General features: G+C 42.4%; 1 protein-coding gene across 2 annotated transcripts in view; it reads left to right on the forward strand.

Moving 5' to 3' along the window:
- iars1 (isoleucyl-tRNA synthetase 1) overlaps nt 1-14381 on the forward strand; it is a 273512-nt gene that overhangs the window by 192914 nt on the left and 66217 nt on the right. For both annotated transcript variants that reach the window (XM_038812610.1, XM_038812609.1), the window contains 2 exons: nt 1091-1193; nt 1808-1891. In XM_038812610.1, the coding sequence (XP_038668538.1) occupies nt 1091-1193; nt 1808-1891 (187 nt within the window). The remainder of the gene's footprint in view (nt 1-1090; nt 1194-1807; nt 1892-14381) is intronic.

The following is a 14381-nucleotide window of genomic DNA, read 5'->3' on the forward strand; positions in this document are numbered from 1 at the left end:
GGCGGGATGCTCCGTTTTGCCGGCAGCCCAGGGGTTTCCCGACGTCGTGGGGTTGCCCCGCAATGGAAAGCCCCATTGACTAGCCGGTGTAATGGAGCATCCCGCCGGCAGGGTGAAACAGAAATGTGGCGCGGAGGGGCGGAGAATCTAGCCCATTCTAAATCAAAAGATAATACCATGCTACGAGGGCAAAAGCTTGTTAAAAGAGGTAGGTTTTAAGGAGTGCCCTGAAGAAGAAAAGCAAGGTAGAGAGGATGAGAGTTTTAGGGAGGGAATTCCAGAGCTTCGGGCTAGATAGCTGGAGGCATGCCCTCCATTGATGGAGCAATTACAATCAGGGGCGATCAAGAGGCCAGAATTAGCGGAAAGCAAATACCCGAGAGGCTTGTAAGGCTGGAGAATATTACAAAGGCTCGGAGGGCCAGGTCATAGAAGGACTTGAAAGCAAGGGCGAGGATTGTAAAATTGAAGCATTGTTCTTTGCTGGGCCTATTCTGCTGTTATCAGCAAAACCTTTCTTCACTTTCACCATTTATACAATTGTTATATTCTGTTAAGATGGTTCTGTACTGATTTTCTCAGTGATTATTACCTGTTCCAGGTAGTGTCCATGTAAGTTATATATCTTGAAAGTTTCAATTTATAAGGCTACCTCCTTCTTCACTCAAGCAAGATAACAAAATTGCAGAATAATGAACTATAAGAAAGACTGAATTTAAGAAAAGCTATCTGATGGGCAACAAATGAACTGATTAACAACTATTTTCGGAGGCATCAAGTACCATCCAAGAGTGTTAAATTATTTAATACCAGAATATTTTTAATGTCGGTCTATGGTTGTCTGTGGCTCTTTGCCACTATAATGGTGATCAGTGCCTCCCAGAACTCCTTCCTTAGTCTTACACCACACTCTGGACTGAACACAATATAACTCTGATTGATTTATTTTAAGCCTCTTTAAGCTTGTCCAGAATTTCAATCCCTCCTCTAACAAAGTCCTGAATTGTGCCTTGTTTTGTGTTTTGTTTGATGGGGCGAATATGTTTTTCATTTCTTCCTTTGTGAATGCTTTTTGGTTTATTTCCTCCAGGGAGTCTCTCATTGACCAACGTATTGAGGGTGCAGTTGCACAAATGCAGTCAATCATTGAGCTTGGAAGAGTGATACGAGACAGGAAGACTCTCCCAGTTAAGGTTTGTTATTGCTCATCACACACCATCTGTATTTTGTAATAATGCTCCTGCTCTGTGTTTTGACCCTGGATCTTTATATAGACTAGACCAGATAGACTAATCTCTATCTCTCTCTATCCTGCAAAGCAGGATAATCACAATGAACGGATGTAATAGCATTTCTTTGTATCAATTACTTGGAATTTTTATAAAAGTTCAAAGAATTTTTAAAAATATTTTTGAATATATTTGCTCTTGCTAATTGTGAAGATGAATTTGCTCATCTTTCATTTACCAATTTGTGGTCCAGCTGTTCAAGGCCATAAATTTAACATATCCTACGTTAATCATGTGCATAATGATTACTTTAACGTTCAAGAACTCTTAATGCTGTTTCACAACATCTAGAACATTGATAATATGCCAGTCTGCCAATAAAAAATATGCTGTATTATGCTGAATGAAAGTTTTCAAACCTGTGCTAATGTTGCTATTTTGTTTCTCGCTCAGAGTATTGGCCTGTACCAAATTTGTTTCTTTGATTTTTTTTTTGTTTAATTTACTGACTACATTTCAATATATAAAAATGACCTTGCAACTAAGAGTTAAGGGTTTGTTCAATTTCACTTTTTTAGTACCCTTTAAAAGAGGTTGTGGTCATTCACCAGGATTCAGAAGCACTGAAAGATATTCGATCCTTGGAGAAATATATTTTAGAGGTAAGTAAATGTACATTTTTAACTGACCCAACGATTGTCTTTTTAAAGTATACCTATATATGTTAATTGTTGTCAGATGGCTTGTAATGTCAAGGAAAAATATTGAGAAGAAACTGATGCAGTAATGTGTAGTGAATGTTCGATTGTCTTAAAAAGATAAATATTATTTTCCTTGAGGTTCATCTGACTATAGGAACTGGTTAAAACAATATAGTGGGCCAGAATTTGTTGAAAATGTAATAGCACGTAAATAATTTGCATTGTTATTAATGTGTAAATTGGCCTGCAACTTTTGGTGAGCAAGAGACGTCTTGTGAAGTTGCAGTTTGCACACTCCTAATCCTTAATATCCCCATAGGTTTCATGAACTTGTTGCATCAGTACATCAATTAGCCATTAAATTAATCGCAAAATGAATAATAGACTGGGAATCGACTGTAAAAATTACTTTGTGGAACGATTGTGATGTGCAATTTTGAGCAAAATTAAAATGCTTTTAAGATTGTCGATTAGATATGTGTGATTCAATGGAGAAAATGCAGTGTACCAAATATTACTATTCTGTAGTATTATACGAGTTAATTAATTCAACTATTTTTAACATTCATGTAGTTGGAATTTTCACCTGACTAAAAGCAAATCACTGTGGATGCTGGAATCTGAAACGAAAGGGAAAATGCTGGAAAATCTCAGCAAGTCTGGCAGCATCTGTAGGGAGAGAAAAGAGCTAACGTTTCGAGTCCGATGACTCTTTGTCAAAGCTAACAGACAAAGAAAGTGGGAAATATTTATACTGTGGAGTGAGAATGAAAGATGAGTCATAGCCACAGAAACCCAGGGAAACCGGGTGCTAATGGCCACAGATACCAAGGTGAAAGAGTGTTAATGGCAGTCCCCAGAGAGGGCAAAAGATGCGAAAGGTCAAACAGCAGAGAAACTAACATCAGAGGGTGAACTGTAGGTGTGGGGAGAGGGGAAGGGGGAAGCAAAGAGGGGAAAGGTGCAGGAAAGGTGGATAAGATTGGGGGGGGGGGAATTAAATGTATATGAAGAAAGAAAGAAATGGTAAAAGACAGTTAAAATGAAATGAAAACAAATGGGTCGAGGTGGGGTTGATCATCTGAAGTTGTTCAATTTGATGTCCAGGCTGGAAGGCTGTTGCGTTCCTAACCGGAGGATGAAATGTTGTTCCTCCAGTTTGCGTTGCGCTTCACTGGAACATTGCAGCAGGCCAAGAACATCCACCTGGCTGAACTTGTTCTATCTCTCAACAACTTCTCCTTTAACTCATCTCACTTTCTCCAAATCAAAGGTGTAGCAATGGGTACCCGCATGGGTCCTAGCTACGCTTGCCTTTTTATGGGGTATGTGGAACATTCCTTGTTCCAGGCCTATCCGGGCCCGCTGCCACAACTCCTTTACCGATACATTGATGACTATTTTGGTGCCGCGTCATGCTCTCGCCCGGACATGGAAAAATTCATCAACTTCGCTTTCAGTTTCTACCCCTCCATCACTTTCACCTGGTCCATCTCAGACACTTCCCTTCCCTTCCTTGATCTTTCTGTCTCCATTTCCGGCAATAGATTATCCACTAATATCCACTACAAGCCCACTGACTTCCACAGCTATCTGTACTGCAGCTCTTCGCACCCTACACCCTGTAAGGACTCCATCCCTTTCTCTCAACTCCTTCGCCTCCGTCGCATTTGTTCCGACGATGCCACTTTCCAAAATGGTGCTTTGAAAATGTGTTCCTTCTTCATCGACCGTGATTTCCCACCTACAGTTGTGGACAGGGCCCTCAGTGTGTGCGGTCGTCTCCCGCGCCACTACCCTCGCCCCCTCCACTCCTTCCCAGAACAAGGATAGAGTCCCCCTCGTTCTGACATTTCATCCCACCAGCCTCCGTATGCAAAGCATAATCCTCCGCCATTTTCGCCAACTCCAGCGTGATGCCACCGCCAAACACATCTTCCCTTCACGCCCTCTGTCAGCATTCCGCAGAGACCGTTCCCTCCGAGACAATCTAGTCCACTCCTCCACCATACCCAGTACAACTCTCATCACCCATGGCACCTTCCCATGCAATCACAGAAGGTGTAACACCTGCCCCTTTACCTCTTCCATGCTTAACATCCCAGGCCCAAAATACTCATTCCAGGTTAAGCAGCGTTTCACTTGCATCTCATCCAATTTGGTCTACTGCATTCGCTGCTCCCAATGTGGTGGTCTCTATATCAGAGAGACCAAACGCAGACTGGGTGATCGCTTTGCTGAGCATCTTCGGTCTGTGCGCATTCAGGATTCTGACCTTCCTGTTGCTTGCCATTTTAACAAAAGACCCTGCTCCCAGGCCCACATGTCTGTTCTTCGCCTGCTGCAATGTTCCAGTGAAGCGCAACGCAAACTGGAGGAACAACATCTCATCTTCCGGTTAGGCACGCAACAGCCTTCCGGCCTGAACAACGAATTCAACAACTTCAGTTGATCAGCCCCACTTTGACCCATTTGTTTTCATTTCATTTTAACTGTCTTTTACCATTTCTTTCTTCATATACATTTAATTCCCCCTCCCCCCCCCCCCCCCACACAATCTTATCTACCTTCCCTGCACCTTTCTCCTCTTTGCTTCCCCCTTCCCCTCCCTCTACACCAACAGTTCAGCCTATGATGTAGTTTCCCTGCTGTTTGACCATTCGCATCTTTTGTCCTCTCTGGGGACTGCCATTAACATTCTTTCCCCTTGGTATCTGTGGCTATGACTCATCTTTCATTCTCACTCCACAGTATAAATATTTCCCACTTTGTTAGCTTTGACAAAGAGTCATCGGACTCGAAACGTCAGCTCTTTTCTCTCCCTACAGATGCTGCCAGACTTGCTGAGAGTTTCCAGCATTTCCCCTTATTTTCACCCGACTGTTTGGATGGGTTTATTTGACGATACTGTCTGCTGTTTTTGGCTAGGTTGTGACTCTGTCCACAAGTAAGGGAAGGTAGGGTTTGAAGAAGCACGACTGCAGGAATATATGGGGCGGAATTCTCCTGCAATTGGCAGGGCAACCCGTACCGGCGGGAAGAGCGGCGCAAACTACTCAGAATCCTCTGCACTTCCGGGGGCTAGGCCGGCGCTGGAGGGGTTGGCGCTGTGCCGAAGGGCCGCCGTAGGCCGGCGCGAGTTGGCGCATGTGCAGGACTGCTGGCGTATTCTAGCGCATGCACAGGCGGTTTCTTCTCTGCGCCGGCCATGGCGGAGCCTTACAGAGGCTGGCACGGAGGGAAAGGGTGCCCCCCACGGCACCGGCCCGTCCGCAGATCGGTGGGCTTCAATCGCGGGTCAGGCCACCACGCTGCCCTCCGGTGGTTCACTGACCCGGCGGGGGGGTTCAGAGAATCCCGCCCATGATCATTGTGCTCCTTTCCCTCATTTGTATTTTTGAACAAATACCTAGATCAATTAATTGCAGTTTGAAGATTGATGTCAACATCAAACAAATAATTTTAAAAAAAAATTTAACATACACAATTTTTTTTTCCAATTAAGGGGCAATTTTAGTGTGGCCAATCCACCTATCCTGCACATCTTTTGGGTTGTGGGGGCGAAACCCACGCAGACACGGGGAGAATGTGCAAACTCCACACAGATAGTGACCCAGGGCCGGGATTTGAACCCGGGTCCTCAGCGCCGTAGGCAACAATGCTAACCACTGTGCCACCGTGCTGCCCGTTCAAACAAATAATTTAAAGTGAACACCACCAGGACGCCACGGCAATTTGGCGAGGAATAGACCATGACAATGTGGAAGGTCTTTCCAAAGGCTAATGCCTGGAATTTTGTTTTGGCCATGTTCACTGGGTAGTTTTGTGTAAAGAGATTGTCAGCTTCATAGGTCAACCCTCATGGACCCAAAGAGAGGACTGCAAGTAAATTTCAACAGCAAAACTACAGTTAAATTGACCTGACAAGCTGGTTTAGCCAAGAATGAAACTAGTCTTAAGTTAATGGTGCTGCAATAACTTTATATGAAATGACCTTCTGTTACGATTAATCTGGCTGGCCTTATAATTGGAAATACTTTAAAGTTATTAAATCCACACCAAATTATAAAATCCACACCAAATTATATCCCACGGTTTTGCAATCTGGTGGTCGCAGGCATCTCTTTATGCACTAACTTTTAAGAGTGCAATTCACCATCCCTGAAAATAGTAAGCCTCAGAATTTTATATGAATAGAGACCAGTCTATTTGCCGATTTAACCTTGAGGCAAAAGTGGGTCTTTGCACTAAATATAGAACATAGAACAGTACAGCACAGAACAGGCCCTTCAGCCCTCAATGTTGTGCCGAGCCATGATCACCCTACTCAACCCACGTATCCACCCTATACCCGTAACCCAACAACCCCCCCCCTACTTTTATTAGGACACTACGGGCAATTTAGCATGGCCAATCCACCTAACCCGCACATCTTTGGACTGTGGGAGGAAACCGGAGCACCCGGAGGAAACCCACGCACACAGGGGGAGGACGTGCAGACTCCACACAGACAGTGACCCAGCTGGGAATCGAACCTGGGACCCTGGAGCTGTGAAGCATTTATGCTAACCACCATGCTACCCTGCTCAAGAGTCTTCTTGATGGTAATTCACTGAGGTAACATGGCCAAATTCTGGAATTACTAGTTAATCATTTTAGGCAAAGTATTCTGATATTGTGATTCATCTGTGTATTTATGCAGTGTATTCTTTTGAAATTCACAGCACTTTGGAATTGTCTCTACCAGGCTCCAAACATATGTCTAGTTCAGGGATTTTCCCTGAATGTTAGGTTATCATGTAAACATGATGTGCTATAAATGCCTTCATAAGGAATCTTTATCACGTATATTACTGGATGCTTAGCCAGATAATGACATAAAATGACAGTATTTCATTTTCACCTTGGGTTCCTAGAAATATAGTGGCCAAGTATTACATTATTTTAAGTGGTTCTGACATCTTCCGCATATAAAATGTCAAAAGCTGGGTGAAATATTACAAAGAGACAGAATTACATTTACAATTTTTAAGATGTACCTTTGATGGGCTTTCAGTTCTTCAACATAGATGGACAAAAAGAGCCTGCTGTTTTCTTGTTACTGAGTGGAGTGCATTGCATATGAACGTATTTGCATGAAACAGTTTGAGTTTACTAATTGATTTTGTCAACATTTACTTCTGGGAGTATATGTTTAGAAACTGGGAAAGGGAAATGGGCGATGTTAGATTTTTCACTACTTGGTTTTACTTTGGAACATAAATTGGACATAATTATATTTTTCATCAGAAACTTTAAGACATTTAAAATCCAACCTTTTACACACCACCCGAGGCAACATGAAGGTCAAGAAAATATACCTTTAATTTAGAATTTGAGATTGTAAATTCTAAGGGATTTGGGCCAGAATGCTAAACACTGTGTCATGAGAATTTTGCTTCCCAAAAGGTTGTTTATAAATAAAGCACCTTGTATTATTGTAGCACTGCTTGTGTTATACGCTGCTTGTCCCTTTCTTTTGGAACCTAGGATAGGGTAATGTGGGATTCCTATAAACACTCAAAGTTCGGAGAAAGGTGAAATGCTGATTTATTCCATCCTTTTGAAATTTTACAAGACTTAGTTGATCAATTTCAGTTCTTGTCAATTACTGTTCCTCCGATATTTTAATGCAGAAAATTAGGAAGTTCCTGTTAAATTTCCCAGGTAAAAAATCTTGAGACTGGGGCTGAATATTCCACAAGTTTTGTTTCTTGATTTTAGATTCATTAACTTTCACCTTTGACGGACATTAATCTGAGACCCATCTACCCTTTCAAGTGAAATAACAGATCCAATAGCACTATTATCCCTCAACCAACATCATTTGTATCATTGCTGTTTGCAGAGCCATGCTTTGTGCTAATTAGCTGGTGCGACTAACTACAAAACAACTTATTTTGTTGTGAAACGCTTTTGAGCTATGAAAGATGCTATATAAATGCAAATTGGATTTTTCTATTTACATTCTTGTCATATTTTCTGTTTCTACTATATTTTCTAGTTTCTTCCTTCTGGTTTCTTGCAGTCTTTCCACTTATTTTCTAGGCTTGGCCTGTCAGTAATTAAAGTTGCTTCCCCATCTGGACTCAGTGGGAATCAGGGGGAAAACTCAACTGAATAGAGTCATACCTGGCACAAAGAAAATGGTTGTGGTGGTTGAATTCAATCATCTCAACTCCAGGACATCACTGCAGGAGTTCCTCAGCGTAGTGACCTAGGAGCAGCCATCTTCAGCTGCTTCATCAATGACTTTCCTTCCATCATGAGGTCAGAAGTGGCGTTGTTTGCGAATGATTGCACACAATGTTCATCACCATTCGCCACTCTTCGGATAATGAAGCAGTCCATGTCCAAATACAACAAGACCTGGACAATATCCAGGCTTGGGTTGACAAGTGGCAAGTTACATTTGTGCCATACAAGTGCTAGAAAATGACCATCTCTTACAAGAGAGGATTTAACCATCGCCCCCATGATATTCAATGGCATTACCGTCGCTGAATCCCCTACAACCAACATCCTGGGGGTTACCATTGATCAGAAACTGAACTGGACTAACCATATTAATACTGTGGCTACAAGGGCAGGTCAAAGGCTAGGTATCCTACGGCGGGTAACTCACCTCCTGACCACCTCCTATCAACTACCTGCAAAGCACAAGTCAGGAATGTAATGGAATACTCTCCACTTGCCTGGATGCATGCAGCTCCAATAACACACAAGAAGCCCGACACCATCCAGGACAACAGGACAAAGCAGCCCGCTTGTTTGCTCCCTTCCATAGACATTCAAACTCTCCACCACCAGCGAACAGTGGCGTGTGTACCATCTACAAGATGCACTGCAGTAACTCACCAAGGTTCCTTAGACAGCATCTTCCGAGACCACTACCACCTAAAAGGACAAGTGCAGCAGATACCTGGGAACCCCACAACCCGGAGGTTCCCTTCCAAGTCACTCACCACCCTGACTTGTTCCTTCACTGTCACTAGGGAAAACTCCTGGAACTCCCTCCCTAACAGCACAGTAGGTCTATCTACACATCGAGGTCCGCAGCGGTTCAAGATTGCAACTCATCACCACCTTCTGAAGGGCAACTAGGGATGAGCAATAAATGCTGGCCTAACCAGAGATGCCCACATCCCGTAAATGAATACGTTTTTTAAAAAATCTGCTCCTGTTGATCACTCAGTTTACCAAATTGTAGTGTGGCCCCCAACATCAGCCGAAAACACCCGTGAATATCTGACTCGTTAGTAGAAGCACTTCTCCACTAAGAAAGATTGGTTCAGTTTTGGTCTCCTTACTTGAGAAAGGACGTACTGGCGCTGGAGGGTGTGCAGAGGAGATTCACGAGGTTAATCCCAGAGCTGAAGGGGTTGGATTATGAGGAGAGGTTGAGTAGACTGGGACTGTACTCGTTGGAATTTAGAAGGATATGGGGGGATCTTATAGAAACATTTAAAATTATGAAGGGAATAGATAGGATAGATGCGGGCAGGCTGTTTCCACTGGCGGGTGACAGCAGAACTAGGGGACATAGCCTCAAAATAAGGGGAAGTAGATTTAGGACTGAGTTTAGGAGGAACTTCTTCACCCAAAGGGTTGTGAATCTATGGAATTCCTTGCCCAGTGAAGCAGTTGAGGCTCCTTCATTACATGTTTTTAAGGTAAAGATAGATAGTTTTTTGAAGAATAAAGGGATTAAGGGTTATGGTGTTCGGGCCGGAAAGTGGAGCTGAGTCCACAAAAGATCAGCCATGATCTAATTGAATGGCGGAGCAGGCTCAAGGGGCCAGATGGCCTACTGCTGCTCCTAGTTCTTATGTTCTTATATCATTTGACAATGACTCACGATTGAGGACAAGAGGGGCTCAAAATACTGGCATGAAGTACTTTCAAGGGCAAGTTTTTGTTCTTCCAATTTAACAATTCAGCTACTAGAAAAGGATGTGTTCATCCAGAATTGCCTGAACTTGTGTTTTTCAGGTCAGTTTGCATAGACATGGCTTGATGAGGCTCAGGTGTGAGACTCCTACTTAGAATTACTACAGTGGGGTGTTAGAATCAATGATTGAATCAATCAGTCCTTCTCCATCTAATTTTCTCTCCTGTAGAGGCAGACTGCTGCCATACAGTTTCAGCAGAGCACCAATACTGATTCCAAAATGATGCAGTTTCGCAACAGAATAATTATTTTGCTGAAAGATGTTATTGGTGATAATATCCATCTTTTTCTGCTAAATTGGCAGAGTGGATTGTGTGCCCATTATAGAACCTACTTAATCCTTATTTTTGTTGATAAATTTGTGTCTTGTGGCTTTTAAAAAAAAATAATGTTTTTCAATTAAGTAATGTAAAATACAGTATAACCAATCTTAAAGTTGATTACTGACACCCAACTTTGGGTAGTTAAAATGCCCACATTTGTCCTTTATGGATCTTGATCCAGATTTACCATTTTTCGAAGCAGCTAGATATTTCTTGTGAAATACACACAGACTTTGAACCACTTGATAAAGATTGGGCCTAATATGAACTTGCTGAGAGTCAATTGGAAGTTTAACAACCCTTTTGGATTCTGAAATGTAATTTGGTTTCTCCAAGCTAGTAGTTGTGAATACGGTAATTTTCTCCCTGCTGTTCATCAGTCTAAGTGCCGTCTCTGAGTAATGAAGCCAGCAGTGAGATGTTTTTTGTGCTGTTTTGCTCTTAATATTGTAGAGAGAATTAGTTGTAGTTAAGGATGCCAAAAAGCACTTTGTTGTTTATTGTAAAAATGTTTTGAAGTGTTGGTGGAAGAAATAAAACTTCATTAAATTGTTTTGGAGTGCAGATAAGATCAGAATGTATGCTGGCTCAGTCCTTGATTTTAACGGCGTCAGCTCAATTTTGGCATCAGCTTCTCTTATTTGGTGACAGTTCGAGTTCTCTATCATTGTCACAGTGGAAATTTAAAAGAGATTGGACTTGGAATGATCAAAGGTTGTTCTTTCCTGCAGCTAGCAGCAGATCTTGCCCCATGTTCATGAAATGTTGACTTACTCCAAGCAATGGTTATAAAACCACAGCTTGAAGTTGAAGGATTACTCATCAACGTGAACATTTTTTTTAGGGTTGGCTTCTTTTTCCTTTCAGATTTGAATTTTCCATAAAGCCAATGTAAAATAACATGTAAATTCAGAGATTTGAACTGCTGGTTTGGTACGGTGATCCTTCATATTTTTCTCCACATAACCTCATTATGAACCATGTCCACAATTCTTTTGTCCTCTTAGTGTCGGGCCTCGTAAGTATTTACACCACCAGATTTTTTAAAAATAGCGCGTCAGTGTACTTTCAGGATGACAACGCTGACGGTATTTATGTAGTATTCTGTTAGAACATTTTGTTTTGTGATATGCCTTTGGTTGAACCTTAACTTGCTCTTTGTCATGGATTTAATTTTACTCTGATATTTGTCTTACTTCAGTTGAGACCAATTATGCCTGCCTTGATAATTAGTTCCTATCCACACAACATCCTTGTATTCTAGCTTGTAAATCCTGACTTAAAAACTTTGGGTAAACTGTAGTAGACTGGCTGAAAAATAATGAAAACCTTTGTTTGAAACCATTGTCCTTGCTCTGGCAACTTTATTTAAAATTTAGAGTACCCAATTATTTTCTTTCCAATTAAGGGGCAATTTAACATGGCCAATCCTGCGAAGCTGTACATCTTTGTGTTGTGGGGATGAAACCAAAGCAAACACGGGAAGAATGTGCAAACTCCACATGGACAGTGACCCAGGATCGAACCAGGGTCCTCAGCGCCGTAGGCAGCAGTGCTAATCACTGCGCCACCATGCTGCCCCGGCAACGGTTTTAACCCAATTCTAATATGATGGCATCTCCCATTTAGAATCATGAGACACTGGTAGAAGTCAGATGTGCATCCTCATTGCCTGAATGTCCAGAAGACATTAGTTGTGACATAGTTGTGAGTGTCACATCTAATATGAAGGAGGAAGAGATGGTGGGTGGAATCGTATGAAAATGAAATGAAATTAAAATCGCTTATTGTCACGAGTAGGCTTCAATGAAGTTACTGTGAAAAGCCCCTAGTCGCCACATTCCGGCGCCTGTCCGGGGAGGCTGGTACGGGAATCGAACCGTGCTGCTGGCCTGCTTGGTCTGCTTTATAAGCCAGCGATTTAGCCTTGTGAGCTAAACCAGCCCCTTGGGAGTTTGCCTTCCCCCTTGGGAGTTTGGTGGGGGTTGGTTAATCAGAAGGGAGGGTGATGGGTGGAGATCCCACCTCCACCCGATTTGTGTCCTTATCTGGAAACTCCACTTAAAATTAATAAAGGGCAATTAGTGCCCACTTATAAGCCGTATCCCCCTGTCGCTGGTATTAGCCCACTGTCTATACTGTTGATTTTAACAGTGCAGGCATGTCAGTTCAATTTTGCATTTTTGGTGACAGTTGGAAATGTCTATTGTCAGATTGAAAATTTATAAGAGATTAGATTTAAAATTGTCAAAAGCTGTCAAAAACTCATTTCCTGTATCTAGTTGGAGATTTTACTACTTATGCAAGTTCATAATTTGTTGAGTTATTCCTAGCTATGGTTACAGCTATGGCTTGCCAAAAGCATATTCAAAGGCCCTATCGTGGGACACAGGCACAAGGAGGGGTGACCTGCTGAGAAGCACCTCCTGCCCTTGACGGCAACCCACCCCCCTCATCCTCCACGACCCTCCTCTTGACTTGGAAATATATCGCCGCACCTTCATGTTTCGGCGTCAAAATCCTGGAATTCCTCTCTAACAGCACTGTGGGTGTATCACAACACATGGACTGATGCGGTTCAAGATGGCACCTCACCAACACCACCTCAAGGGCAATTAGGGATGGGCAATAAATGCTGGCCCAGCCAGTGATACCCACATCCCGTGAATTTATTTAAAAAAACGCTGCCAGCCTCTGATTGGCTGGAGCTCTCGTTGGACAATACTTCTGCTCACCAGTGGCCTGTCAAGTGCCTGAGTGGAACAAGGTGTGGCGGGGCTCTCCAATCAGCGGCTGAGACCCCGGGTGCCTCCACAAGATTCCATTCTCCATGACCTTCTGCTGTCCTTGAAATTTAGGTTTTGCTTGCCGCTGATTCTGCTTTTTTTTGAGCAATTTAAGACAATTGTTTTCTGTGATCTGAAGATAAGTTCCTCTCATTTTCCACATAAAGGACAGTGTAGGCTGGTGAGTTGGGTCTTAAGGTAAATATATAATTAAAATATCATGAACTGATACCAAATATAATCAAAAAAAGCTATTACAGTGCTGACATTTATATCTAAAAGTGTAGAATACAAGGGGTCTAAGTCATTCTTCAGTTATACAAAGGTCTCCTTAAACCATATTTGGAATACTGCGCAGCAGATTGATGGAAGGATATAAGGACCACAGTGTAGATTTACCAGAATCTTACCTGGACTCCATGAGTTAAATTACAAAGAGTGATAGACAAACTATGGTGGAATTCCCTGAATTTAGATGGCTAATAGGTGATTTGAACAAGTTTGTAAGATATTAAGAGAAACAGATAGCAACTACTTCCACTGATTGGGAATCATAGGACTAGGAGACGTAGTCTAAAATTTAGAGACAGATCTTTCAAGAAGTACTTCTATACAGACAGGATGGTAGAGAGTTGGAACTATCTCCTACAGATGGCTGTACATACTGGATCAGAAGTTAATTTTAAATGAGTTTGATAGATTTTTGTTCACTAAAGGTATTAAGTGACATGGTCAAAGACAGGTGTACGAAGTGAGGTTGCACATCAACTTTAATCTAATTGAATGGGACAACACATTGTGAACAGAGGAAGTTAAAGCACTTACCTGCTTTTGATTTGATGAGGGGCTGTCGAACATTGCAAGAGAGTTTATAAACATTGTGGTTAGCTTCAAAGCAGGGTAATGGAGATGTATTCAAGCTTGAAAGGAAATGTCAATGAACAATTCACCAAACAACTGCCTCAGGAATAACAAAACTGTCTATCACTGGCTAATGCAATGGATTACTATGTGAAATTGAAAGGATGGTCAATGGCTGTCAAACCTCAGGGCCGCGCTTGAAAATTCATGCACCAATCCACACCTTGTGAATCCCGGCCGAGAGGGGTGGGGCATGGAGAATCTGGTTTCCAGCCTGTTTTATCGGATGCAAATTGTTTCAAATGACCCAGCTGCGTGTTTCTCAGCGGCGTGAGGTGCATACACTTCGCTGGCAGTGGGATTCTCTGTTCCCGATGCTGTCAATGGAAATTTCCATTGAAGACACCCCACACCACTGGGAAAGCTGCAGGGGTCTGCTGCCAGCAGGACCAGAGTATCCCACCACCAGCGATCAGCTGGATAATTCTGAC

Source organism: Scyliorhinus canicula, chromosome 11 (genome assembly GCF_902713615.1).
Source record: "Scyliorhinus canicula chromosome 11, sScyCan1.1, whole genome shotgun sequence".
Taxonomy (NCBI): domain Eukaryota; kingdom Metazoa; phylum Chordata; class Chondrichthyes; order Carcharhiniformes; family Scyliorhinidae; genus Scyliorhinus; species Scyliorhinus canicula.